This window comes from Chelonoidis abingdonii, chromosome 17 (assembly GCF_003597395.2).
Source record: "Chelonoidis abingdonii isolate Lonesome George chromosome 17, CheloAbing_2.0, whole genome shotgun sequence".
NCBI classification, from domain to species: domain Eukaryota; kingdom Metazoa; phylum Chordata; order Testudines; family Testudinidae; genus Chelonoidis; species Chelonoidis abingdonii.
Window position 1 is genome coordinate 21888525 of NC_133785.1, and position 27922 is coordinate 21916446.

A 27922-nucleotide genomic window follows, 5' to 3' on the forward strand; every position below is an offset into this window, starting at 1 on the left:
GCCTGACTCCAGTTTATTAGATCCTCAGTCCTCACTTCCATGAGTATTAATTCATGCACAATATATTTTTATATGGTTAAAAAAAGTTTATAATACAATTCAGAAGGTTTAAAATTTCATTTGATCTATTCCTATAAAGGGGATGGGTGTTGGTTTCGTTAATTTTTCAAATGTATTTGAACTCTCTTAAGAGAGTGTGTAATGTCTGTTTGTAGATAAGCTTTCCGGAGACAGAATAAAGCAAGTCATGGAACACATCTGGAAACTTCAGGAGTTCTGTAACAGCATGGCCAAGCTTGATATTGATGGATATGAATATGCATACCTTAAAGCTATAGTCCTCTTTAGCCCTGGTAAGGCATTTGGCAACCATTATAATGATCTTCCTGTGTTTCTAACTGCAGTTCAGATGCTGAACTTACAAAATATTAATCTTTTGGCACCAGGAGATTTTAAAGAGAACCAAATATCCAGTGACGAAGAGACTTTTCTACTGAGTTGTTCATAAAATAATCTCACAGCACCATAAGACTTTAGCATCAATAACCCCTTTTAAAAAATAACTTTTGGGGCACCAGATGTAATTGATTTAAGACTCTAGAAATTCCACATATTTTATACATACTTACATATATTTCAAGGCCAGATTCTCAGTCCCCCAGCCCTTTCCCAAGCTGCTTTGTGATACTCTGACAGCACAAACCCTGAAAGCTGCTCTAATAGTGCAGCTGGGGATTATGTTGTGTAAGGGGATCCCTGAGTTGCATAAAGCTGTGCTATCAGTTTCCAATCCCTCCTCTGTGGATGGGTCATGTCAGGATTGGGAGTAGGCATGTGTGACAGATGACTGGGAATTTGTCACATTTCGTTTAATATGGAATATAATTAATGGTAAGAATGGTATGGGGAAATATATCCTCTGGCTATAATGTGAGTTGAAAGTCTACTATGGTTTAGATACATCCTCCAATAAACACAATATCCCTCACCCTACCAATTTATTAATAAAGACAATGAGCATAAGAGCTGATAACTAAAAAATATACAATGGACATTGTTTATGAGATCTGAGGATTTCCTCAGAGAGGACACCTTTGTCGGGTATCCATAGGCATATCAAAGTACAAAGTTATGATCAGGCAGGGAAAGGGAAGTTAAACGTTCCCGGGACATTGAAAGGGTAGATAAGAAGTGCTGACAGGCTGAGTGAGAAGGAAGCTCTCTCTTAGGAATGTAGAGTGTTTACTTTTATTTCCACTGTAACTAATTCTAACTACCTCACTGAGTTTTACAAAGTATTCAGAGTAGGGATGTCATGCAAGCCTTTTCTTTTGCTTTAATATTTTCTCTATGTACTCTTAATAAATCTTGTTTTAATTAGATTAATTTACAGTCTTGGCCTGTTGCTTTAGGGAATTTCTCACAGACTGTGCCTTGGGTTTTTCTGTAGTTGTAGTAATACTTAGCTCTTCTCTATGAGCTTTTCATGATCTGATCTCAAAGTTCTTTACAAGGAGGTAAGTTTCATTATCCCCATTTTACAGATGTGGAAATTGCGGCACAGGCAAGTGAAGTGACTTGCCCAAGGTCACCCAACAGGCTGTTGGCAGAGCAGAAATAGAACTCAGGTCTCTTGAGTCCTAGTTCAGTCTCTGTCCACTAGGCCACACTGTAAGAGATGCTTCTAGCTGATCTGGGAGGAGAAAGATTCCAGGCATAGGCCTGCTCTAGTCCTTTTTAAGAGAGAGCAAGAAGGAACATGACACTTGTGGCCCCATGAGCCTATCACTGAAGAAGTTTTTGCATAGCCACACATATGGCATTTTTTGCCCTTCTGATCATTTGACTGCTCAGTGAGGAGCTGAAAGCATCTGGAATTGTGACAACACAAACCAGTGGAGGTTTGGAAGTCAAAATCTTGAAAGCAAGAAATTGATTACTCTGCCTAGTGAGTTCAAACAACAGGGGGAAACCCATTTGCAATGAGAAGGAGGAGAAACAAATGATCATGCCCGCAAAAGCTGTCCACTCTGTAGCCTGACTGGACCCATTGATAGCAGGTGTGCACTCAGAATTTATGTGCTTCCAGTTCTGTGGGCACAGACAGCTGCAGAAGGAAAAGTGAATGCACTAATTCTAAAGCCAGGAATGAAATTTTAGCCAAATACACATATTACAGGACCAACAGTGAGTAGAAAGTACAATTACAACATCAGCCTATATATTAATGAGCAATGTCTGTTCATATTACACACAACTCATAATAAAATCATATTAATTAATCATGTGTACATAAATGATAACATTATGCATTGTGTCTAATACATTAATTTACAATAATTCATTTAATAACATATATACTAATGTCTTTGAAAATAATGTACATAATCTCAGAATGATTTATTGAGATTTAATGAGGTACTTCTTACTGCAACTATCATATCAACCGTGGTACCCAAGAGGAAGAGTTGAATGAAATTAAGTGGAAGATTCTTTGTAAGTACTCATGTCTTATTTTATGGTGAAACCATAGACATTTGGAAATGTTTTCTCTCTTTAGATCACCCTGGTCTGACAAGTTCAAGCCAAATAGAAAAATTCCAAGAGAAGGCACAGATGGAGTTGCAAGACTATGTCCAAAAAACCTACCCGGAAGATACTTATAGGTATTTATTTTTGATACCCTGAATAATTCCGTGAGCAATGGTTGCAGCATAAAGACATAAGAATGTTGTTAAATTTAGTTTTGTGGGGACTCAGATAAAAGATTGAGGCCCTCATTTGCACATTTATAAAAGCAGACAAGTTTAGTTTAAACAGGGCAAGGAGAAGGATTGACTGACTGCAATTTTTTTAATTTTATAGAGACTGGTGTGGGTATGTGGGAAGGAGTGTTGGAAGAGGTTATTATTTTTAAGTTAGAAGAGCCAAATAGTCTGAGACAATAAAAGGGCTGAACCAATTCCTGTCCTTTTAAAGTTTAACAGATTATGTATGGGAAATTTCATGCATCTGCAAACTACCAACATGAAAACCAAGATTTATATGGGGAATAGTAACTAAGCCCCTTAAGCTTGTAATTAGAAGAAATTGTACCTACCTATGTTTTTGTTTTTTCCCTCCATTTTTTAATTTCCAAGGACAGTTGTCTGAAATGTTAGTTGCACAGCATGTCCTTTGTTTCCTAATTACTTTGGCTTTATCCCTGTGAAGTGAATTGTGCCACTGAAAAATAAAAATCTGCTCCCATGCAGTGATACTTCTTAATAAAAGAATGAGGGAAGGGAAATTCATAAAGGGCCAAATTTCCCAAAGACTGGCCTCCATTTTTGTGAGGGTAGTTGGCACCCTCCTGTTCACTTGTGGGTGAATTCAGAATACTTGCACTTCTAAATAATTGACTGCAGGCATAAATCAGGTAGAGGAAAGTATTCAAATTTATGGCTACAAAAAGGGATTCCAGACTTCAGTCCCTTTACAAATGTACCTGTGTTAGCAGAATTGGTTCTACACAGAATGTTTTCCACAGCTAGCCATGAACCATCAATAGGTCTCTCGTTTTATTACTAGAGGGCTCTGCTGTTATATACTTTAAATAATTTCATCAAGGAACTAATTTATTTTGATTTTTTTTGTCATGTGATCCTGCTATTTAAACAGGGTAGATATGCTACAGAATTACTGTAGAGTAAAACTGCTTTTAAAATGTGAGTGGTGGTGTAAAGTTAGCTTCTGTATATTTTAGTCACTGTCTGTACACATTAACAAAACATGGGGTTTGGGACTAGCATAAGAGGGAGCAACAGACCCGTCAAAATTCCCCTTTCTTTTCAGATATTTCTGCTTCCTTTTTTATACATACTCATGCCTCTCTTGCTATCTGGTTTTTCATTAACAAGTTGCTAGGCAGCTGAGAGTGATGCCATATAGATTATTTAAACTAATTAAGCATTTTGCTCTTAAAAATGTGAAAATGTCCTCATTACTCAGTATGAGACATTGTCCTTAGCTATAAAACACTGGGAATTTCAAAGACAGTAGACTTAAAGAACTGCGCATTTTTCATTTAATTTGCAAAGTGGAAGAATAAGCATAGACATTCTTTTCAGAAAAGCTAAATTAACATAAATTGCCTTTCTTCTCACTCATGAGTTTCTTTAATAATAAAAGCAGGCCCAGCTCTTTAGCAGCACAGTAGTTTAGATTTATTTGCATTATACCTTTTCATAATCTCCTGAACTTCTTTTCCAGGTTAGCCCGGATTCTAGTTCGCCTGCCAGCACTTAGACTGATGAGCTCTTGTATTACAGAGGAACTTTTTTTTACGGGCCTCATAGGAAATGTTCCGATTGACAGCATAATCCCATACATCCTCAAAATGGAAACAGCAGAGTATAATGGTCAAATAACTGGCACGTCTGCATAGTCGGAACAATTCATCTTGATGGATCAAAGTAATTTTAGTTAAATAAGTAACTACACAATTAAGAGAAATAAGTTGGAAAAAAAATGACATTTTGGTATGTACAAATATTACCAACATGTTACCTGTTTCCTACCAGACTGCTTCTTGACTATTTATTTCCAGTGACAAAGTATAAAAGGCTATTAAAACACCTCCAACTAGAACCCTTTTCTGCCCCAAGGAGTGTTTTGATGCCTTTCATTTAAAAGGCTGTAGATTACTGAACATACTTTTAACATGCTTTGTATTTAGAAATTATCAATGGGCAAAAATAGAGTTTTATAATGTCAAAGATTAGTATTAAAAATTGCTAAAAGAAGAACAGTATGTATATATTTAAATTTTTCCTTGGAATTAATATCTAATAATTACCAGGGTATAATGATGATAGCACTTTCTAAGCACTTCTTGTCAAAGCGATAATGTCATCAACATTTTACTTATGAGCAGGGCAAATGGAAAATTGCATGTGTTTTTGGTCAAAATGCTAGTAATTTCTGTGAAGGCTATAGGAGACAATCATTTATACTACAAAAAATTGCTATTAATAATGTTATGCATTTAATGGTAAAGTGGAAATTTAAAGCAAATTTCTACACTGTTAGCACTGAACTCTGCTAAATTAGTGAAAATGAGGTTTATTTGACATAATCATAATAACTATAGTATAATTAGCAGCATTAATAAATGCTACAGAAATTGCCCAAATTGGAAGGCAGAATACCAATTTCTTGCCATAGTAATAATGATTTCAGATTCCTGAAAGTTTCAATTCCAGCCTGGCATAGATGTTTACACAGTCATGATAGATGTTATTCCAACAGGATGACTTTTGGTTGTGGGGGAAAGCAGTCATTAACTGGCGGGGATGCAATCCTTTCAGATAAAGTCATGCACTCCTAGGCTCTGTGTATACTTTTTATATTTCCAAATTCATTCCTTCTGTCTGCAGCCCTAAATGACCCTCACCATCCTAGGATTCAAAGGGGGTGATTGTGACTTCGTTAGAGCCCATAATGCTGCTGTCAGCTAAGGGATAAGTGCAGAATATGAGATTCTCTTCCTTTCCCAGGGACTGAGTATCCTGTCGTTGCAGTGCTCCCTACCCCGTTCTGACCCAGTTGTAAACTGGAGTGTCAGCTGGGTTTTTTATATTCATTCATGCGCAGTTACTGTTAATGATGATTGTTTGGAGTTAGAATACTAACAATCTTTGTTTTTATCTTGGGTAGTAACCTATCAAGTTGTTTTATAGGATTCACCTGTTCCTGATAATATTGCATTTATTTTAGTATAATTTATTAATATTAACACTGAATATTTTAAACAATCAAAATTCATAAAAAAGCATTTTGTCAGCTGATTCTTGCTTATCACATACATTCATTAATTACTTTAATGAATTTACATGGCAGTGTCATTTTCTACTTGTGTGTGATAAAAATATAAATAATGAATTCAGCACTTTTTTGTTTCTGGTATTGGTATTGATTTAGAAACATTCCAGCAGGGTAGGTTTTTGTCTCTAAAGGGTCTGAACTATAGCCAAAGGATTTTGAGCAACTCCTTGCTAATGTATTAGTAAGTCCTGTCTTGGTACAATTCACCCTTATTGTAAGGCTCTCTTTTGTAATACTCATTCTGATAAGTAAGACTATGTAATTTTAGCTCCTAGGTACATTAAACTTAAATAGAATCTCCATCTTTATAAAGTTCAGAAATCTTGGTTCTCAAGAACAGAGGTATAGACAGAGTACAATGTAAAGGCAGACATCTGCAATACTGCAACAGCTTCCTAGGCTTTTATTATAGTAAATTAAGTTTGTCATTTCTTTAAAAGCGACAAGAGGCCCTATATTTTGAACGTCCTTAGGCCAGCTGGAATGCAGACCTAAGCCTTAGCCATTATATTATAGTGTCATTAGTTATAGGGTTGTGTCAGCACTTCTGATATAAAACCCGTGTTTTCATGGTTTACTACTTGGCCTTCGAAATTAGTTGTGGCCTGAATTTTAATATACAAGGTACTTGCCTTGGAAACAGAGTTTCAAAGAAAAGTTATGGCCATTTTTGTGCAAAAGTGAATGTTAAAGGTTTACTGTTTGCTTGTTTATTTAAAAATATAGAGTGCACATTGAACTGGTTTTTTGGGGGGGTAGATAATGGCAAAAGATTAGCAGGCGATATTTAATCACTTGTATAGTAAAATTAATTAAAACAGTCAAATAAGCATTTTAGAGGAGTGAGAAATATTTATAAACAAAAAGTATAGTAAACCACTGGAAGTCAACATTTTTCCAAATTTTATTATAAACTTGAGACCGTTTTCATGAAAAATGTTGTTGGACATGTACATTTCTCAAGTAAAGGGTCTCATTTGCTGGTAAAGATGAGCCCAGGCTTGAGTAAAAATGGCTTTGCTGTTGAAAATATGCAAAAAATTGTTTGTTTTTTCGTTGTGAAAACAGCCATTTTGAAAAAGGAAACCCACATAAAACTAAGCTCTGAAGTAAAATCACATGAAACTGCTAACATTTATGCATAAAATTTCATAAATCAAAAATGATGAATTTTTGCACAGCTCTGTTAACATGTATAGAATGCATCCTACAAACATAGGACTATACTGTTCGTCCCTTATTCTGCACGTAGTTTCATGGACTTCAGGAAGACTTTAGGTAGAGTAAAATGCTACTGAGTGTGAATATGGGTATTGCAGTCGAGCCCATACTTAGGATTTATTTTTTTAAAGTGTAAATGTACTTAATGGATAGAGTGAAGCAATTCCATAATTACACTTTTATTTTAAAACTCTCAAATTACCACCTTTAAACTTTGAAGACTCTGTTCATGTAGCATCATTGACATGGTTTGTCAGAGCCGAGCTAATGTAGCCCCCATGTCATTAATAAAAAAGAAAATTTTCTATAATCATATGTTGTTTTGATTTTAACACAATCAGTTTAGATGGTAGAAATTTGGACAGCAGATGGTGGATCCCACAGTTTAGGAGATATTCAGGGTCTCAGTTATTTGAATACAAGTTATAGATAATAGGATAGGTGTGGATAATAAGCTTCATGCTTCTTTTTCACATGCTGCTCAAGAGCTACCATTAACACTGAGCCAATGAATTGGTATGCTGGAGAGAGGGAGATGCTGTAAAAGAGGCACTTAAAATATTATTGTCCTATTTAAAATTATGGGCCAAACTCCACTGTGGTATGGCTTTTTTGCACCAAACCACTGAGGTCATCTAGCTGTGGAGCCATCTTAACTGGCTCCAGAAGGACCATCCTAATATAAGGCTGATCTACCAGAGGGATGCAGCTGATTTAGGGGTTTTTGTGCCATTCCAGCTGCCTGTGGCTGGGATAGCAAGGGAAAAAGGCATGGCTGGGGAAAATGGATCATGACCAAGTTGCTCCTGCATTATGCTAATCATTGGCTGTCTTTTCAGTTCCTTGTGGCCATTGCAACTCACGTGCTGTTTCAACATAGCACAGGGGGAATGGCCTGCACACAGCAGCTCCCAAGATCATAGGAGTGCAAAGGTAGGCTTTCCGTCATCTTTGCACACCACTGACCAACACTCTTCACAGTTAGGCTGCCACATAGGACCTGATCCCATATGTTCAAACAGTAATTTCCTTGCCTATGTTACTAATAATGCGTGTGATTCTTAAAACTGAAAGCGTATTGCAGGTGTAGATTATTTTCTGCCATTTATTGGCTTGTTTGTGTACTCTCTCTATTTCTTAAGGATTGGACAACGAGAATAGACTAGTCTGGTTCACTTTGGTTTCTAGTCAGTTTCGCTTTAAGTTTCTCCTCTCTGAGCACAAGACTGCACTTCTGTATTGTAAATATAGATTAGGAATATTTTTGTTTGTTTTTCTTTTGAAATAACAACAGAATTATTGGAAATATTTGTGTCGGTCTTAAACTTGGTAAAAACTTATTTTTACAAACCTAATTGTGTGGCCAGATTTGACCTGACAAAATGAGGAGCCAAAGTACCATAGCCTGATAGTAATTCTAGAAAACCTTGCATCCAAGTAAAGTTCCTGCTAGTGCCTCAGAATTAACCCTTCTTCCAAACCTGCTGAAATCTCATTGTGCTACTTTTAAAAGAGTATAGAAGTGTCATGGTGAATCAAGCTTAACCATCCGTATATAGCAGTAAGATTTAGTTCATACAAAAACTGAAATTCTGTGTTGGCTGAAATTGTTTGGAATGCAATAAGTGATAACTCCCAAGTCTGTTGACTATCAGGGTATGATGTGAGGCCTGTTTTCCCATTCTTTCAAGAAAGATGTGAGTTTGGAGTTCGTATGTGGGTATTAAGGAATGGTTATTGACAGTTATTAAGGGTTAATTTAGGTACACAACATTTGGGCTATTTTTATAAGATTTATAATTGTTTTTACTGTATATGCACCTAAAAAACCTAAAACAAACAGGCATATTTTAAAAATCTAAATGAAAGTAATTCTCCTTAATCACACTGATTTGTCAAACTGCAAGCAGGATTAAGATTAGATTATTTTCCTTTCACTTCCACTATTTGTAAATTAGAAATCACCCTTGGAAGCCAATGGTGTTACTCTGATGTAAAACTGGTGGAAGGGAAAGGAGAATCAGAGTCCAAATCTTTAGATGGGACACACAGATCCAGATTTTGACTCATCTTAAAACTGTTAGAATGTAGACAATGTTTAGATTATAAAGGCCCCATGCAGCAGAAAACTGACTGCTGGCCAATGGAAGTTTTGGCTGGCTGTGTAGTCACATTTTTGGCAAGACTCATCATTGACCTACAGCCCCCTTGCACTGTAATTCCTGACACAAATGGACTGTAGGGCAGGCATAAAGTCCGCTAATGAATAGCATTGGCTCAAGGCAGATTCTGCGCCAGGAATCAAGCTGGGTTTGCTCTGCCGCCCCATAGAAGCCTTTGGCACTGGATGTGTTCTGGGGTATATTGGGGTAGGAGGAGGCTTGGCCAGAGCACCCCTTTGCTCTGATGATTTCCCAATGTTGCAAAACCCATAAGGGTCCTAAGCTGCACAAGGGGCTAACCAATCCCTAGCATGTCCTTATTATGAGATGTTTTTTCTTTGGTTGAGGTTGTGTAATGCTGAAAACTGCACCCTTTTCATTGTCAGGTGTATCGAATGGGGTTGTTGAAATGATGTTAGGACACACTGAACATTTTCAGAATATTCTCCCACCTCAGCCTCTATATGGGAAGGAGTGGTAATTAGGATCTTTCCGTGACTGACTGACATTTTTAATCAGGGAAGAATTTTAAAAGCATTACCTAGCTTAAAGAACTGACTGACAATCCCCCTGTGAATGGATTTCAGCCAGGAAGAGGGGGGCCTGTCTGTCTAAAGAGTCACCTATAGCAAGTGGAGATCAGAAAAGCCCTTCTGCAGTAGCAAAAGGGATGAGGCACCCAATCCATATCAGACAATTCAGGAGTTAGCATTGGTATGTGTACACACACGCTTCAAGCAAACCTTTTAACACACTAGATTCTCAGAACTGTGCTGACATCACTGCTATTCTCAATTACATTTAAGGCACCACTGACATAAACAAGAAATTAACAGATATCATAGTTCCAATAATGGCCTCAGCTGCTCACTGCTGGTATTGTGGGATGTCTGCCCATACATAGGAAGACAGCTAAATACATGCCATAACAATACTGCCCCAAGCCTTAAAATGCAGATTTATCAGCAACTATTTGCAGGTCCAAATCTCCCTATAGGTAAAGGATTTTCTTTTTAATTTTGTTTTATTTTCCTTAATTTGATTTGACATTTTTCTCTTTCAATCCTTATCTGGAAATTTAAAAAAGGGTGTGTGGGTTTGTTTTTCCTTCCTCCTCTCTTACCCCTGAAAACGCAGAGAGATGAGAAGAAAAGCAACAAGTAGCCTCAGGTACATCTCTGAATTTAGTTCCAGGAGTGCACCAGACCCACCTGATAGCAGCAGCACTGCAGCTATCATGGTTGACTCCCTGTGTAAGCATAGACTTACTATGATAGTAGCAGAGAACATCTGCAGTCACAATACATCTTTGTACACAGATAGAGCCAAGAAAAGAAGCTATGTTGGCTTCTACTTCATACAAAACGGGGGAGGGAGAAGGTCAGAGTTACCAGATACAGAAAGATAAACTGAGTAATAATAGAAATGTTACTTTCAAATTTGCAAGAGGGCCTGATAAAGATCGAGGAGTGAAAAATCAAAAACTATTTAAAAAATGTGTTTGACATTCCCCCTTTAATTCTGAAATTGCTGTGTCAATTGAAAGGTGTCTTTTATAGGACTGTCAAGCCCCTTAGAAATAAGGCTACATTTATTTATTTATTTATTTATTTTACTAAGGATGCCCTGATCCCCTTTTTAGCCTGTGTGATATAAACCCACCTTAATGGTTATCAGTATTAAATGTGAAATTATTTTGTAAACATTTAAAATGTTAGCCTTAATGAAGATGGAAGTTAAAATGGAATACACATACAAAATTTTTAAAAAGTCAAATATATTGGAATTGGAAAGCACTATTGCCTATAATTTCTTTATTGTAGGGCTCCCTATTTATTGTGAAACCTGTACTGTATTTATCATAGAAAATACCCATGTCAATATATCACAGTGTTCCATATTTCCCAATGTCTAACTTACTATTTGGGTTATGTGAGGGCTTTGAAAATGGATTACTGTGATCTTTAAGTTCATGCTTTTCCTCCCCCAATTTTTGTAATATAGTTTTTTAAAAATATTTCTTTGTGCCTTCTACCACTGTGTATTTCTGCATGTTTAGTAATAGAGCTCATTCGTGTAGCTAATGCATATGTACATAACTGTATGTATGTGTGTTTGAATGTATTCATATCTAGCTCTGTGTAATATATTATGTACAGTGTATATAAAGCGTGTTTGTATATGTACATATATGTAGCCATGTATTCATACATTTTTATATGTTAAAAGAAAGTTTATGATTGGGTTGCTAGTCAGGGCCTTCCTAATTTTAGTTTCTTGGTCCAGACTTGCCCCTGCCATAAGCAGGATCATCTCCTTAACTTCAGTAGAGTTCTACCTGTTTCTAAACCAAGGCTGAATTTGACACTTTGTCCTCAGCGCTTTTTAAAAAAATCTGTCATTTGAGGTTTTCACGTTATTTTCTCAGCCTTTTCTGATGGCTGGTAGGAGCCATCCAACTGAAAGTTAGTAGAATCTACAATTCCCAAGGGAAAACATAAAATAAAAATAGTAAATATTCCCCTATATTCTTGATAGACACAGAGGGGCTTTTTCTAGCCCTCTGAGAGAGGTCTATTTGTAAAGTTTTAAAGTGATTTCTTTAAGTCTCCATTAGTGGCTAATTAGAAGAAAGGCTGCCATATATCTTTGAACTGTACCCCACAGAATAAAGTAAAAGACAGAATGCAATGCATGGTGCAATAAATGTCATTTCTAAAATCTTCAACGAGACCATAACAGTCATGTCATACAGTTTAAGGCCAGAAGAGATCACCAGATCATCTAGTCTGACCTCCACAGGCCAACAACATCACCCAGCACCCGTACACTAAATCTAACAACCGAAATTAGACCAAAGTATTACAGCCCACAGAAAACTAAACTATTGTGTACCATAGGCAAAGAATAGGAGGGAGTAAGGTGCACAAGTGCCTGAGGCCCCTGCAGTGGCAGAGAAATGATTTAGTGAGATATAGCCAGATAATCCTGGCAAGCGATGTGCATCTGCATGCCACAGAAGGAGGCAAAGGAACCCAGAGGTCACTGCCAGTCTGTCCTGGGGGGAAATTCCTTCCTGATCCCACATATGGCAATCAATTAGGCCCCGAGCACCTGAGACAGATCAGTGCCTCCTCAGAGCCCTGACCCACCCTGCCCAATGTCCATCTCCAGCCATGGGCATCCCAGATGCTTCAGAGGAAAGACATTAAAAAAGCCACCCAGAATACATTGTGGGAGGGAATCCCCTCCTGGTCTCTGCAGGTGGGTAACTGAAATCCTGAAGCATGAGATTTTAGAAACATGAGACATAAACTGGAAATGAGCTCCAGGGCTACTGAGTCCTGCTTCCTACCATCAGAAGCAACCCTGAACCTTGCACTCAACAATTTGTCCAGTTCTCTCTTAAAACCAATTCAGTTGTTTGCCCCCCAACTCATATTGGAAGGATGTTCCAGAGCCTCACCCCACTGATGGTTAGAAACTTTCTTCTAATTTCTAGCCCGAATTTGTTCAGGGCCAGTTTATATCAATTTTTTCTAGTGCCAACATTGTTCATGAGCTTAAATAGGTCTTCACCGCCCGCTCCCCTGCCAGTATTAACTGCCTTAATGTATTTATGGGAAGTAATCATATCCCCTCTCAACATTATTTTTGCCAGACTAAACAGGCCATGCTTTTCCAGTGTTTTCTCATAAGAGAGGCCCTCCATTCCTCTGATCATCCTAGTAGCTCTTCTCTGTACCAGTTTGAAATTATAATTAATCATTTTTTAACTGGGTGACCAGAATTGTACACAATATTCCAAAGGAGACCTTATCAGTGCCTTGTACAATAGCATAAATACATCTCTATTTCTACTGGAAATGCTTCGCCTGATACATCCTAGGATTGCATTTGCCTTTTGCACAGCAATATCACATTGGTGGCTCATAGTCATCCTGTGATCAGCCCACACACTCATGTCTTACACTTCCTCTGTCGCTTACAACTGTTGAGCTCTTAGCTTGTTGCAGAAATTCTTATCATTAGTCATCCCTAAGTACATGACATTGCATTTTGTATTATTGAATTTCATCCCATTTCTGTCACTCCAGTCCTCCAGGTCATCTGGATCTTCCTGTACAATATTCCGATCCTCCTCTGCATTGACAATGCCTCCCATCTTTGGGGTGTAAAATGTCAATTTTTTTAATAATCAGTATGCTAAATTATCCGATTATATGGAAATTTAAATTAGAGTAAGCCCCCGAATTAGACTACATTCCTCTACACTGTATTCCTTGTTTCTATTGCAGAAGGGCTGAGAGGAGTGTGCTGAAACAGTCCCCTCACATGCTCTATTTCTATAAAAACAGAGATCAGTGGAAACCAGACTGAAAAAATGATCAGTCAGAGATAGGTAAGAGAACAAAATTGTCCATATGAGATTCAGTTTTTAATGTTTTCTTCAATAGTTTAAAAAATAAAACAACTTCAGTTAGCTATGCAAGTAACATCCAGTTATGGAAATTAAATGCTCAGAAAAGTGAACTATTATTACTGATAAAGACATGAGAGGCACTGAACTCTATCACAAAGAATTTCTGAAATTCATTTTGTTCTGAGGTTAATGTAATTATTTTTGCACAAGACTTTTTATGTAAATCCAAGTTAGCTGAAAGGAAAATTAACAAGATCTAAAGACCTTTCAGTAACTTAAGTGGTTAAAATATTCTCCCTTAGAATAAATTTGTACATATCCTGGGCCCAAATCTTTGAGCACAACTCCCATTGCCATCTGAAGTCAAGGGGAACGCCTCACATGCGTAAGCTTTTGCGGGATCAGGGCCTTGGATGTAAAGTCTTTGCTGTGAAGAATACTAAGAATGTGTTCCTTTTTGCCATACTGTTTAATAAACATATGTAGACTTTGTTTCAGATATTGACTTTGTTAAACATCCATCTTTTTAACATCTCAAGCCCAATTTTTGAGGCCTTCTGCATGTAAAATGCCCATTTAAATCAATGGGAGAATTTCTTGCCTAAGTTGGCCCTTCCTTTGGTGTCATGACAATCATGTTTGAATATTCTTGCTTTTCTGTTGCAAAAAGAATGGCAACCTTAATGTCTTTAAATGCTTTTTTATTTCAATAAAATATTTTAAGATTAAGAAATAGATTGGGGTGTTGATCAGCATTGCAGCCATTTCAAAGAATAATAATTAAACTGTGAATTCAAAAAATAATGCCCATATTCTAAGGCTGAAGGGTTATGGAACTCACAAGTTTGAATTTTTTCTCGTTTGAAAGACAAAATGTGCTTAAATATAAATGTAAATGAAATATGTTATGTACTATCTTGCAGGAACTACAAGATGTGAAATCAGCTTCCTGTAGTGTTCAGAGACAGCCAAATTCTGTGAAGCGCTGAGCAGCTTCAATTCCCATTGCAGGTGCTCTGCACCTCTCAGTAATTGGCTCATTGCACATAAAAATCTGTTCCTAGAAACATCTATTACTGCTAAGCAAGTACAGATCCATTTAAAGAGTTTGTTTTACAATGTAGATTTTAAAAAGGGGAAATAATATTTTTCAAGTTAGAGGTGGGGCTATGCTTTAGAAAAGTATGTTATTTATAGAGCATATTTGGTTTTTTATCATCCACGAAATTAAGTTCAAGGTCTGGAATTTTTTCCTATAATCCATCTGTTCTTTAAAATATATTGTAAGCCAGTGTTCAAACACTTTTATAACTGAAAAATTGCACATTTTTCATTTTATAATTGTATGTATTTGGTATACCTATGAGCTATGAGCTCTTACAAAAATACCCCATCTGTTACAAAAGGATAGTTCCTTGGGATATTTTTTGTAACCCTCTCTTCTTCATTGTTTAGAAGACTGTTGTTTATGCCATTACATTAATTTCAGGTTTAAAACCTGTTAAAGCTGTTGCTTTCCCACAGCTTCTTTGTGAAATTAGCTTTGTATATGTGATGGCATTTAAAAATAATAGCATGAGTTTTTTAATCTGAATTTTATATCTAATAAGTGTCTTCAGTCATGAAGAGAAATTTGCATTGTTGTGTTTGTATATAGAGTATTGCAGTGCATGAATTAGCTTATGCATTTTATTAAATGCTGTTTAAATGTGGCATTATATTGTTGTGGCTTAATACTACTACCGAAATGAGGTTTATACTATTAAAGTGAATTACAAACCTAAATGTATCTTTGATTTTTATAAATGCTTTATTTTTTTCTTGAATCACAGGTGATCATTTCACATCCATGCCAAAATTTCAGTTTTACCTGCTTCCCTGTTGTCACACTATCAGGAGTGGCTCACAACCGTGAGTGATAACCTTAGGGCAGACACTCCAAAGTGCTGGTATGTTTTATAATTAGATTTCACCAACCTAGTAATAAATGTGAGCTCCTAGATCACTGCAACAGTCTTATCAGAGAGTCACAGACAGTCCCCTTAGGCTCTCTAGTCTATCTTGCTACTCAGTGGTCACTTACACCAAAAAATCACAAAATATTCAGGTTGCTTCCAGTCCCAAGAGACCAGTCACTTATCCCAGTTCAATTTGTGCCTTACATCTCACACCAAAGACAATGCCTGTAACCACACCCTGCAATAAACTAGCTAAAGGTTTATTAACTAGTTGAAAGAAATCAGAGAGTTATTTACAGGTTAAAGCAAGGCAGCATATATGCACAAATGAGTTTGTCTATGATTTGAAAGCTGACAGAGATGTAGTTATCTGTCAGTATTGAATGTCCTTTTAGGATTTAATCCGGGTCAGCCCTGGGAGTCTCTCCTTTTTGTTTCTTAGCTCCAGCCCTTGTGAGAGTCCAAACAGCAAAGTGATGAAAAACCTTCATGTTAGCTATTATTCTTTTCCTCTTCCAGCATTCACACCAATGAGATGATGCCTTCTACACATACTTCTCCAGGGGTGGATGGGACAATCAACGAAGTTTTTGTCCTACAATGGCCCACTTATATTTTGATAGTCCTCCTGGATCGGTGAGGGAAGCCACTCTTCTCATCTGAATTCATAAGTTCAGAGCGGACATTTTTACAATTATAAAACAAACTTTTATATTTATTTGTAGCATGGAATACAGACATTACAAGTAAGATTAATGGATGCGGCAACTTAGAAACATTTTGTATAGTCTAAACACTAAATATATTCTTATAAGACTAATACCTGTTTTGAACAAAACTAACACACAGGTGAGCTGGTCTGGTTTCTAGCTATGGGTTTGTCTGTTCTAAGCTAACACTTATGGCCTTGGCCAGGCTGGCACTTATCTTACCAGCGTCATGCCTGTCTTCAGAAAGAAACAATTGATAGTTTCTCCCCATTGGATAAAAGTATCCTTTTGGAGTGGTCATTTAAACTAGTCTAATAAAAAGGTCCAAATCCTCACCTTACTCATGCCTATGAACAAGTTGAGCAAAATTTGACACTAAAGATATTCATCTTTCTGTGGCTTCTCAGAGTTCCCAGCTGAAAGCATACGAGATTATTTATTGAGAGTTATATTTAACCTTAGGAACATAAGAATTGGCATTCTGGGTCAGACCAATGGTCTACCTAGCCCAGTATCATGTCTTCACACAGTGGCCAATGCCAGATGCTGCAGAGGGAATAAATAGAACAGGGCAGTTATCAAGTGATCCCTGTCATATACTCCCAGCTTCTGGCAGTTGAAGGTTTAGAGACACTCAGAGCATGAGCTAGCATCCCTTACCATACTGGCTAATAGCCATTGATGGACCTATCTTCCATGCAATTATCTAATTCTTTTGGCTGTCACAACATCCCCCGGTAATGAGTTGTATGAAGAATTACTTCCTTTTGTTTGTTTTAAACCTGCTGCCTATTAATTTCATTGGGTGAGCACTGGTTCTTGTCTTATGTGGAGGGGTAAATGACACTTCCTTACTCACCTTCTCCCTATCATTCATGATTTTATAGACCTCTACCATATCCCTTCTTAATTGTCTCTTTTTCTAAGATGAATAGTTCCAGTCTTTTTAATCTCTCCTTGTATGGAAGCTGTTCTATACCCCAATCATTTTTGTTGCCCTTCTCTGTACTTTTTCCAATTCTAATGTATCTTTTTTTGAGATGGGACAACCAGAAATGCATGCAGTAGTCAAGGTGTTGCTGTACCATGGATTCAGATAGTGGCATTATGATATTTTCTGTCTTATTACCTATCCCTTTGTTAATGATTCCTAATATTGTGTTAGCTTTTTGACTGCTGCTGCACATTGAGCAGATGTTTTCAGAGAACTATCCACAAAGACTCCAAGATTTTTCTTGGGCTTGCAGGTATAAATTGGTCCCTCACTTTTATGAGCACAAAATTCATTCTTCGTATTCGACAGAGGTGTATGTTTTGCCACTAACAAAAATAAGTGTCAGATATTTCAAAAAAGAACAAATTCAACAAGCTGCCTTTGAGCCTTTTGTGGCCATATGAATGCAAGGGAGAAATTAAATGCAAAATCTGGACTCTTGCATGTATTCAAAATCCAATTTGCATCAATAGGACATTATTATGAAGGGGACACACAAGTGAATGATAGAAAACAGCAAAAACTGACATTTTTTTCAAACTGAACAGCAACCTCACTTTCCTCTTGATCCATATACCTAGTGCCCTCTTCGACTCCCTTCTCTCCAAATTCCCTTCTCTTTAACTCCTGTCACTTCTGCCTATGTTGGCTTTCATACTATGGTATCTATGTCCTCCTTACAAATTCTGAGTCAACATATTCTTTAATAGCAGCAAAGAATCCTGTGGCACCTTATAGACTAACAGACGTTTTGGAGCATGAGCTTTCGTGGGTGAATACCCACTTCATCAGATGCATGTAGTGGAAATTTCCAGGGGCAGGTATATATATGCAAGCAAGCTAGAGATAATGAGGTTAGTTCAATCAGGGAGGATGAGGCCCTGTTCTAGCAGTTGAGGTGTGAAAACCAAGGGAGGAGAAACTGGTTTTGTAGTTGGCAATCCATTCACAGTCTTTGTTTAATCCTGAGCTGATGGTGTCAAATTTGCAGATGAACTGAAGCTCAGCAGTTTCTCTTTTAGTACTACATTTTTAAGCATGGGTTTTACAAATTTTTTTTGCTAGTGTATAATTTTTTGGTTTTTTACTAGGATTAGTTTTTAATGTTTTTTTTAGTTAGGAATTCCTGGACTTTGGCAATGTTAGTGGAGTGAGTGTTGTTGTTGTTTTTTTTTTTGAAACAGTTATGGTTTAGCATTTTACAGGGGAGAGGTTACCAGCACATTACCCTGTAATGGTTTTAATTTTTTTAGAAAAATTTAAAGGCACAGTAGATTTGTTAGTGGACAAGGGAGAGGTTACTAGCACTTTACTTTGTACTTTTCCCCTGCTGTTTAGAAGGCACAGTGGAGCTAGAAGGAGAAATGGCTAATTATTAGTAGGAGAATTTTTTTGAGGTGGAGGGGTTTTTTTGCCGTGAGAATTATGGGTACAGGCAGTTAGTTTTTGGCACCTTACAGCGGTGTTGGTAGTTAGCAGGATTTAATAAGGGCTTTTTTAGCGTGGAGCCAGAGCAGGCTTTTGTTGGTGGATTTTTACATAGATTTAGTTTTTTGGTTTTAAGGAGTGGCAGGGCTGCTAGGGTCTTTGGGTAGCGCTTTTTTACCTGTGAGAAAAGAAACCTAACACATTTTATTAGTGCTTAGCAGTGTTTTGCAGATTTTATAGCTGTTTGGGCACATTTATGCCCCCTCTTTTTTTGGTTGTTAGCCAAGTTTTAGCCATGAGCAGTGTTTTTGAATGAAGTTAGTGTTTTATTTTTAGCCTGAGCTTGCTAGCTATATTTTTTTTTTAGTTAGTTTATTTTTTTTTGGCTTTTTTTAACTTATAAAGGAAACTTTTTTTTATTTATACATTTTTTTAATAATGAATACAAAATATTGCTATTATACAGTACATTAGTTTTATTATTTAATGTATGCTATATATATTTTTTTACTAAAAAAACTTTATTACAGAGCTTTGGAGCAACAAGCTAGAACAAGCACACCTACTTTGAGGAGTTTCTTTAATTTAATTTTTGACTAGAAATGTGAGGTAGCCAGAAAGATTTTATGTACAATATGGGGAGTAGGTTAACTTTTTATGTTTTTGCTTTTAAAGACTGTTGGTATGCAAATTTTAATAACAATTTTTTTTAATTAAAAGATTTGGCCAATGAAGTATTTTTTTTTTATTTAAGGAAATGTATTAGACTTTAGTATATTATATTTCTTAGATTTATTTAAACATCTTGTATTTTAAGTTAAACAAAACAAGTATTTGCATTTTAATTTAACTTTTTGGCCTGATTTTAAACCAGACCATTTTATGAAAATATTAAACACAAATATTTTAGCCACAAGACAAACACCATAAGACAGAACATAGAACACAAAACATAATTTTTATTGTGCCAGTAAATGCATGGTACGTTGAATGCTGTTTAGCTAGCATTAGTTTTTTTTAATTATTTGAAAGACAAAAAAACAGAGATTTACCCCTTTGGGGCAGTTAATTATTGCTTAAAATATACAAATACCCTTGTTGACGTTAGGCAAAACAGAGGAATTACCTTATATTTTTTTGTATTTGTTTTATAGGCAGTTTAGGTTTTAGTGGCTTTTACTTTATTAGTTAGATAATTTGCATTAATACAGATGCTTTATGGCTTGCTTTTGGATTTAAAGCTATTTATAGCTTAAAGATTCTTACCTTAAAAGGGACATAATTAACTTTACTACAATTTTGATTGCTTTTTACTTTTAACTTTTGCTTTTAAACACTGAAAGAAAACATTACTACTTACAGTGCCCTTTAGAGCCTAATAAAATTTTAATTACATAGCACTGTATACATTTTTTAGCTAATTTAATTAAATTATTTATAGCTAAATGATTGCAATTTAATGACTTTTTTGCCTGAATTTATTTACAAACATTTTAAAGACACCAAGAATTTTTTTTAGCGTTTTTACAAAGTTTAACTGCTGTTTTTTTAGCAACTACAGAGTTAATTTTTTACTTTTTTTTAAATTACTTGTTTTTAACAGCTACTTTTATTAACTTAAATTACTATTTTAAGTATTGTTTTGAGTATTTGAAATTTTTATGTTTACATTTATTTACTTTTTTTTAATTACATTTTTAAAATGTTTTAATTTGTTTTTTAATCTCTCTGTCTGTTGCCTGCCCGTCTGGGCTTGATTTTGTTTTTTTTGCTGAACCGGTTTTTTTTTAGGCACCAACTTGTTTTACTACCAGTTTAGCTAGGAGGGTGGGCTTCTCAACTAGCCCTTACCCCTTCTGTTTTTTTTTTTTTAAACATTCCTACTCACAAGACTACCTGAGTTCTTTTTTGTGGAGCTTGGCACCTGGACAAAAACACATGGCCCATTGGCGTTTAACTATTTAATTTTTTTTTAATATTTTTTTTTGAACACCAGGTAAAGACAATTACTTAACATATAATTTAAATCCCTTAGAGGGTTTATTTAGACACCCACCCATTTGTTTGCTGACACTCAAACAGAAAAGAGAATTACACAGAGAACAGAGGGAATTACAGTTTAATTTAGGTTTTTTTACTTTTATTACACTGACTACTACAGGGGACAGGACAGAAGGATTTTAATTTGACCTTAGAGCTTTTTTGCACGCATGGCTTCCACTCCGAGGAATTACGAACGAGAGGTTCAGTTCCGCCCACACTTTTAACGCCCAAATGTATACAGAGCAGAAAAACAACAGTAACTGGTTAAACAGGACAGAACCAGAACTAGATAGTGCACCAGAACCAGATAACCAGATAAGAGGCCCGCCTTTAACCAGAATCAGATAGTATTTTTTTATTTTATTAGGGCTCACCTTATCGGAGCACAAACCCCAGGGGCCACGGAGAAGTGAGGAAGAGGGGTTAAGCACCCCAGTGGCGCCGCTCCTAGTTCGCCACAGCCACCCGGAGTCCAATGTTCAAGCTAGGAGAGTCCCATCTCGGGTGCCAGAAACTGTTACCAAAATATCGGGTCTGCCTAGCTGAGAGCCAATTAACAGCCTGACAGGGATAAGGAAAATGCTTTATTTTGCAGAATAAGGAGAGCCTGTACCTTGGTACAAAAGACTTTGTCTTACACAAATTTTACAAACTTTTTATACACATTTAGACAAAGACCCTTGCGTGTTAATACTTGATTGGTAAGTGTAAAATTTTATGTTTTTGTTATTTGGGTAGTACTGACTGGTTTGGAGCAGGATTTTTTTGCCTTGAGGCAGAGGAAAAGAGATAGTGCAAAAATTTAGGCTACTGTGTTTATGAGCAGTACTTACCCCCTCCCCCCCCCCCACTGGCCGCTTGTAATCTATTAAGGGGGTGGGGGTAGCCAGCTTTCACAAAATCATAAATTTTAGGCTCTTTATTTGCCTTCTAATTTCTGAGCACTTAGATGCACAAATTTCATTTTCAAGCTTTTATTCACACCCAAGAGGACTAAACGCTTACTTTAAAAAAAGGGAAAAAACAAAAGGAAGAAACAAAGCTGAAGTCTCATGGAAACTCTTCACTCCAGCAGCTGGGGAACTCTGCTGCCCAAGTACCAGGCTGGATAATGTTTTTTTCAGTATTTTTAAGGCCACCAACTCAATTTCCTCCTGGGGTTAATTCAATGGAGCCCCACTTGGTGACCTGAGCAATACTGATGAAAGGTGATATTAATACGAACAGGGAGCTGAATCAATCCCACAGCAAACAGTTAAGCAGGACTATCCGGTCACCACATTAAGCAAACAGATGCATAGGAGAGCCAGGGAGGAGATTCAGACGGCAGCCTTCTCCTAGGGCTGCCCCTTTTCTACCCACCATCCCCCCAATTCTTTTATTCTTCCTCCCTCCCTATCTCCCGGTCCCCGCATTATTTCCCTTCTCTCTCACACACGCTGTTCCTCTTCCTACCATTGCACCTGCAAATCGCCTAGCTACGCTTCCCCAGCCTGGGGCAGCCAAACTACGTCTCCCGTAGCGCTCTGCGACAGGGGCGGAGAGCACGTGTTTCCTCTCCCTTCCCGCCGGGCCCTGCAGCTTCATTTACCCCGGGCGTTGGGCGCTGCTGGGCTGAGGTCCGGGCCTGCCGCGTACGTGCTGTGCCCGAGGGAGCCCCCTGCCAGCTGCAGCCATGCCGATGAAGGGCCGGTTCCCCATCCGCAGGACCCTGCAGTACCTGGCGCAGGGGGAGATCGTCTTCAAGAGCGCGGTGAAGGTGATGACTGTGAACTACAACACCAAGGGGGAGCTGAGCGAGGGGGCCAGGTGAGTGCAGCGGCGGGGACCTCGCCACCCCGCTCCGGGGAGAGGAGGCTTGGGTAGCCCGCCGCCGGCCCTGGGGTGGGGACCAGGTGAATGCAGCCCAGGGGGTTTCAGAGCTAAAGGCCACCCCCCCACCCCCCGTTCCCCCATCCTTGGGGCACCGCGCCCTGGCTGTGCATTGCACTGGCTGTGCGGGGGGGCAGGTGTTGCTGCTGGCCTCAGAAGGGCTGTGTGCGTTTACACTGACTTGCTCGCTAAGAGAGACTCTGGCTCTTTCCCCCCCTAGGAAATTTGTGTTTTTCAGCATCCCTCAGATCCAGTACAAAAACCCCTGGGTCCAGATCATGCTGTTTAAGAACATGACCCCTTCGCCCTTTCTCAGGTTCTATTTAGGTAAGTGCCTTTATCTTGGAGTGCTGGGCACCCCTTCCCCTGCCCCCCAAATTGACAGAGCAGATTCTCCTTTCCCACAAGCTACTGGGTGCCCTAGCTGCCTTATACGGACTGTGATTCTCAGGGGGTGCCACTGCCAAGGACTTCTTATGGTAGGGTAACTGCAGCCTCACCCTTTAAAAGGGCCGAGAGAGCAAAGACCTGACGCACCTTATACAACTAGTGGATGCTCTGACAGTATTGCTGGCTCACCCCTTGTGCTGATATTTAAAAGAAGCTCTATGGTGTTTCCTGTTCACTGCACTTCAGTGTCACTATTTTAAGCTGTAGGGGTTTGTTCTGCAGAATAGTAACAGTTTACTACAAGGGTAATCTTAATAAGGACCTCCCATCGTCCATACGCTGCATCTGTAAAGCCATCTAGTGGCTCTCTTTTACAAGCCCATAAGAATAGGTGGGATTGATGGATTAGGGCTGTGGCTTCCCACATGGCTTTCTGGTCATGAGATCCATTTATAGGGAGGCAGTGTGGCCTAATGGATAGTGCATTAGATTGGGATTTGGAGGACCTTGGTTCTGTTCCTAGCTCTGCCCTATCTGTAAAAAGGAATAATGTTTACAACGAACTGAGTTTTACCTGCTAACACTCACCCCAAGACACCTTTTACGGTTTAGCTTGTACCCTTGAGAGCTGCATACAAAAGTGAGGTTACTGACCAAGGAACAGGTAGCACATTGTGCTGCTTGGGACGGTCTTACTGGTGCTTTACACCTTCAGATATTTACTCTGTCTAATGCAAAATGGTAGACACCTCTGAGTAGTCACCTGTTGATACCTATTCTGTACCTCTGTCCTCTACAGACAGCGGTGAGCAAGTCTTGGTTGATGTGGAAGATAAAAGCAACAAAGACATAGTGGAGCACGTTAAAAAAATCTTGGGTAGAAGCGAGTAAGTAAACATACTTCACAACCTGAGAAGTCATTGTCTCATTTCTGATAGAATTGTAATGTCACAGCATTGGCTGATGGGTTGAAAGTGGACAGGGCCTCTTAAACCAGGAGGTTTAGAACAGTGGTTCTCAACCTTTCCTGACTACTGTGCCCCTTTCAAGTGTCTGGTTTGTCTTGTGTACCCCCAAGTTTCACCTCACAAACTTACAAAATCAGACATAAAAATAGAGAAGTGTCACAGCACGCTATTACTGAAAAATGCTGACTCTCATTTTTAACCATATTATAAAATCAATTGGAATATTAATATGGTACTTTTGTTTATACTGCTCTGTATACTATATACTGAAATCATCTATGAAATATTTGTACTCATTTTGCTAGTGCTTTTTATGTAGCCTGTTGTAAAACTACGCAAATATGTAGATGAGTTGATGTACCACTGGTTTAGAAGAAAGGGGACCTGATCTCCCCCCTGTGGCTGAGCAAAATGTGCTATTGACAAAGTAAAGCTGCTCCAAGCTAAGTCAATGGGAATTATTTCTACAAGTCAGTCCTGGAAAGATTGTTTGGCTGCTAGCAGCCATTACTATGTGAGATGCTGCCCTTTGAAATTTTGGTGTATGAAAAAAAAATGCACCACCATTCTTTTTAGGGGGGGGGGGGGGGTGCAGGTAGAAGAGAGGAAGAAATACAGCCTTCTTAACAGCTAATTGTTTTTTCTCTTCCAGGGAAACACTACAAAAAGAGGAGCAAGAGAAAAAGCAGCTCGCTCATCCTGCAACCTTTGGATCCAAAAAATATCATCACCTGCGTAAATGTATGTGTGAAATTGAAGGCCAGATTCCCTGCCCTGGTCTAGTACCGCTGCCTAAAGAGATGACTGGCAAATATAAAGCTGCCATGAAAGAAAAAGTCACATCCTGATTTAACAGATCAGGCAATTCTGCTGACATTCAAAGTGCAGACAGACATAGGATACAAGGTGCTTCATAGCCTCTCCCGACATGGACCAGTTTTTTGGTGTGTTATTAAATGAAAGACCTTGATTCACAAGAGGTCTTTTTGTAGATATAGTTGGACCCATTAATGTTGGTTACTCAGACAAGTAGAAGAAAATATTTTTAAATAAATCTTTTTAAAACTTCAGCTTATTCTATTTTTCGGTAAGTTCTCCTGTCCAGCAAAGCTTCTTCTCAGCCTTGTATGCTGAGTTGCTTATATAAGAGGGAGTGCCCTGTGTCAGGTTCATCTGCCTTTAATCAAAGAACTATACTCCTGAGTAGGCACTTAACTTAAGGGTGACATGCCCCAATAGTGCTGCCTCAAATTCCCCAACTGTAAAATGGGACTATAACCTTATAAACATCTACTTGTCCCTGGTAATAGTTCCACAAAGAAGCGGAACCAAAAGAAGCCAGCTCTTGTAATTCACTTTGAGGGGAGAAGTGAATTGATGGCATGAGATGGAGCGTACATGTAATGGGAGAAGGGAGCACAGGATGCTGGTGAAAGAGAAGGTTCAACATGTGGAAGACAGGAGACATTCCAGAAGATTGGAAAAGGTCAAATGTAGCACCCATCTATAAAAAGGGAAATAAGGTCAACCTGGGGAATTACAGACCAGTCAGTTTAACCTCTGTACCTGGAAAGATAATGGAGCAAATAATTAAGCGATCAGTTTGCAAACACCTAGAAGATAAGGTGATAAAAGCATGGATTTGTCAAGAACAAATAGTGTCAAACCAACCTGACAGCTTTCTTTGACAGGGTAACAAGCCTTGTGGTTGGGGGCGAAACAGTAGATGTAGTATATTTTGCCTTTAGTAAGGCTTTTGATATGTCTTGCATGACCTTCTCATAAACAAACTAGAGAAATACAACCGAGCTGGAGCTACTATAAGGTGGGTGCATAACTGGCTGGAAAATCATTCCCAGAGAGTAGTTATCAGTGGTTCAGTCATGCTGGAAAGGTATAATGAGTGGGGTCCTGCAGGGATCGATTCTGTTCAATATCTTCATTAATGATTTAGATAATGGCATAGAGAGTAAACTTACAAAGTTTGTGGACGATACCAAGCTGGGAGAGGTTGGAAGCACTTTGGAGGATAGGATTAAAATTCAAAATGATCTGGTCAAACTGGAGAAATGGTCTGAAGTAAATAAGATGAAATTCAGTAAGGACAAATGCAAAGTATTCCACTTAGGAAGGAACAATCAGTTCTTCTGCTCTACTCTGTGCTGATTAGGCCTCAACTGAAGTATGGGGTCCAGTTCTGGACACCACATTTCAGGAAAGATGTGGACCAACTGGAGAGAGTCCAGGGAAGAGCAATAAAAATGATGAAAGGTCTAGAAACCATGACCTAGAAGGGAAGATTGAAAAAAATAGGTTTAGTCTGGAAAGAGAAGATGGGGGGGACATGAGAACAGTTTTCAAGTACATAAAAGGTTGTTACAAAGAGGAGGGAGAAAAATTATTTTTCTTAACCTCTGAGTTTAGGATAAGAAGCAGTGGGCTTAAATTGCAGCAAGGGAAGTTTAGGTTGGACATTAGGAAAAACTTCGTGTCAAGTGGTTAAGCAGTGGTATAAATTGCCTAGGGAGGTTGTGGAATCACCATCATTGGGGATTTTTAAGAGCAGGTTGGTCAAACAGCTGTCAGGAATGGTCTAAATAATACTTAGTCTTGCCTTGAGTGCAGGGAACTGAACTAGATGACCTCTTGAGGTGCCTTCAAGTTCTGTGATTCTATGTGAAAGGCAAGGAGCAGCGGAAACAGATTTGAGACTATTGAAAGAAAACAAGTTACACTGCAGGTAACTAAATACAGGGAACCTTGGAAAATTATCATGCACCTAACTGCCCAGTCTACTTTTCCCTACTTCCAGGGTGAAACTAATATCTGCTTACTAAAGTAAGTAGCCTTAGGATAGATCTTCAAACTTTAGTCAAGCAGGGTGGGTGAGGGAGGTGTATTTTACCTTGTCCACCCAGATACCACCACTCTGGGTTGAGAAAATACAGTTCCCATATCAACTGATAAGATCCTACATGTATAAGGAAGAGGTACTCAGTAGCTATTGGTAGTACCCAGTATGTTAACAAACAAGTCTGATTTTTTAAATGGGTCCAAGATGTGCTCTGGTATTGTCAGCAACAGTGTTGCAAGAAATGAAATGCAGACTAATACAGGCCAGTTTTAAAAGATTAAACCTATTCAGGGGTGAAAGTAATGAACTTTTACCAGTATGGGGCCGGCTCCAACCCCTGGAAGGGGTCAGCCTCCCCCAGCCAGCCCATCTGCACTGCCTGGCCCCTGCCACTCAGGGCTCCAGCAGCGATTTAAAAGGGTCTAGGGCTCTGGCCGCTGCCACAGCAGCCCCGGGCTCTTTTAAATCGCTGGCCCTGGAGCAGTTGCCGCCCCCATCGGCAGCCCTGACGGTAGGGTCCCCGCTGGCAGGGCCACCGACATGGAAGGGGCAGCAACATTAAAGCACCGCCGCTGCAGCACTTTAATGTGGGCTGTATACAGGCCAGTATCAGCCCACTTTCACTCCTGAATCTATTCCCTGAAGTCTCCTACTTAAAACTAAAAGATTGAGCTATATGTAGACTCCACCAATCAGTTTTCACCAGACTTGTATCAACATCCGTGTCCTGCTGAATGTTGCTGCATGACAACATAACCCACAAGCAGTAATTTACTTTGGTTTCAGTGTGCTGTGAAGTGAAAGAATCATTCAGTTTGACTAGTCAGGACATGAGAGGAAAAGGGGCATAAGCGTGCAGCTGCACATCTTAATTTAAAGAAGTTTGATATGCCCCCAAAAAAAATTATACTGTAATGGCACTATATTAAAGTTCCCCTGTTACTGCACACTTAACGTTGGCCCGTCAGATCCTATTGGACTCTAGACCAACATTTAAAAGCATTTTCCAACTACTGCGCACACAGACCCCAAAA

At 38.5% G+C, this 27922-nt stretch overlaps 2 protein-coding genes across 13 annotated transcripts in view; both read left to right on the forward strand.

The window, feature by feature from the left end:
* Nucleotides 1–15456, forward strand: part of NR2C2 (nuclear receptor subfamily 2 group C member 2) — a 63440-nt gene extending 47984 nt beyond the window's left edge. For 7 of the 12 annotated variants that reach the window (XM_032784272.2, XM_032784274.2, XM_075073193.1 and 4 more), the window contains 3 exons: nt 216–353; nt 2561–2666; nt 4252–15456. In XM_032784272.2, coding sequence (XP_032640163.1) covers nt 216–353; nt 2561–2666; nt 4252–4426 — 419 coding nt within the window. In that variant the 3' untranslated portion in view covers nt 4427–15456. Of the gene's footprint in view, nt 1–215; nt 354–2560; nt 2667–4251 lie in introns of those variants that run through there. The other 5 variants (XM_075073197.1, XM_075073196.1, XM_075073198.1 and 2 more) reach the window with 2 other exon arrangements.
* Nucleotides 15457–22371: 6915 nt separating this feature from the next.
* MRPS25 (mitochondrial ribosomal protein S25) lies at nt 22372–25104 on the forward strand. Its single transcript, XM_075073218.1, has 4 exons — nt 22372–22613; nt 22897–23003; nt 23866–23953; nt 24687–25104. The coding sequence occupies exons 1-4, from the start codon at nt 22480–22482 to the stop codon at nt 24880–24882; spliced, it is 525 nt and encodes a 174-aa protein (XP_074929319.1). The 5' UTR covers nt 22372–22479; the 3' UTR covers nt 24883–25104.
* Nucleotides 25105–27922: the final 2818 nt, after the last annotated feature.

What these genes read in the sequence shown, in the direction of transcription:
- MRPS25 (XM_075073218.1), top strand. Translation starts at nt 22,480, where the DNA reads ATGCCGATGAAGGGCCGGTTCCCCATCCGCAGGACCCTGCAGTACCTG. An exon ending in GAGCTGAGCGAGGGGGCCAG is followed by an intron (nt 22,614 to 22,896) that starts GTGAGTGCAGCG and finishes TTCCCCCCCTAG; the next exon opens with GAAATTTGTGTTTTTCAGCA. An exon ending in AAAATCTTGGGTAGAAGCGA is followed by an intron (nt 23,954 to 24,686) that starts GTAAGTAAACAT and finishes TTTCTCTTCCAG; the next exon opens with GGAAACACTACAAAAAGAGG.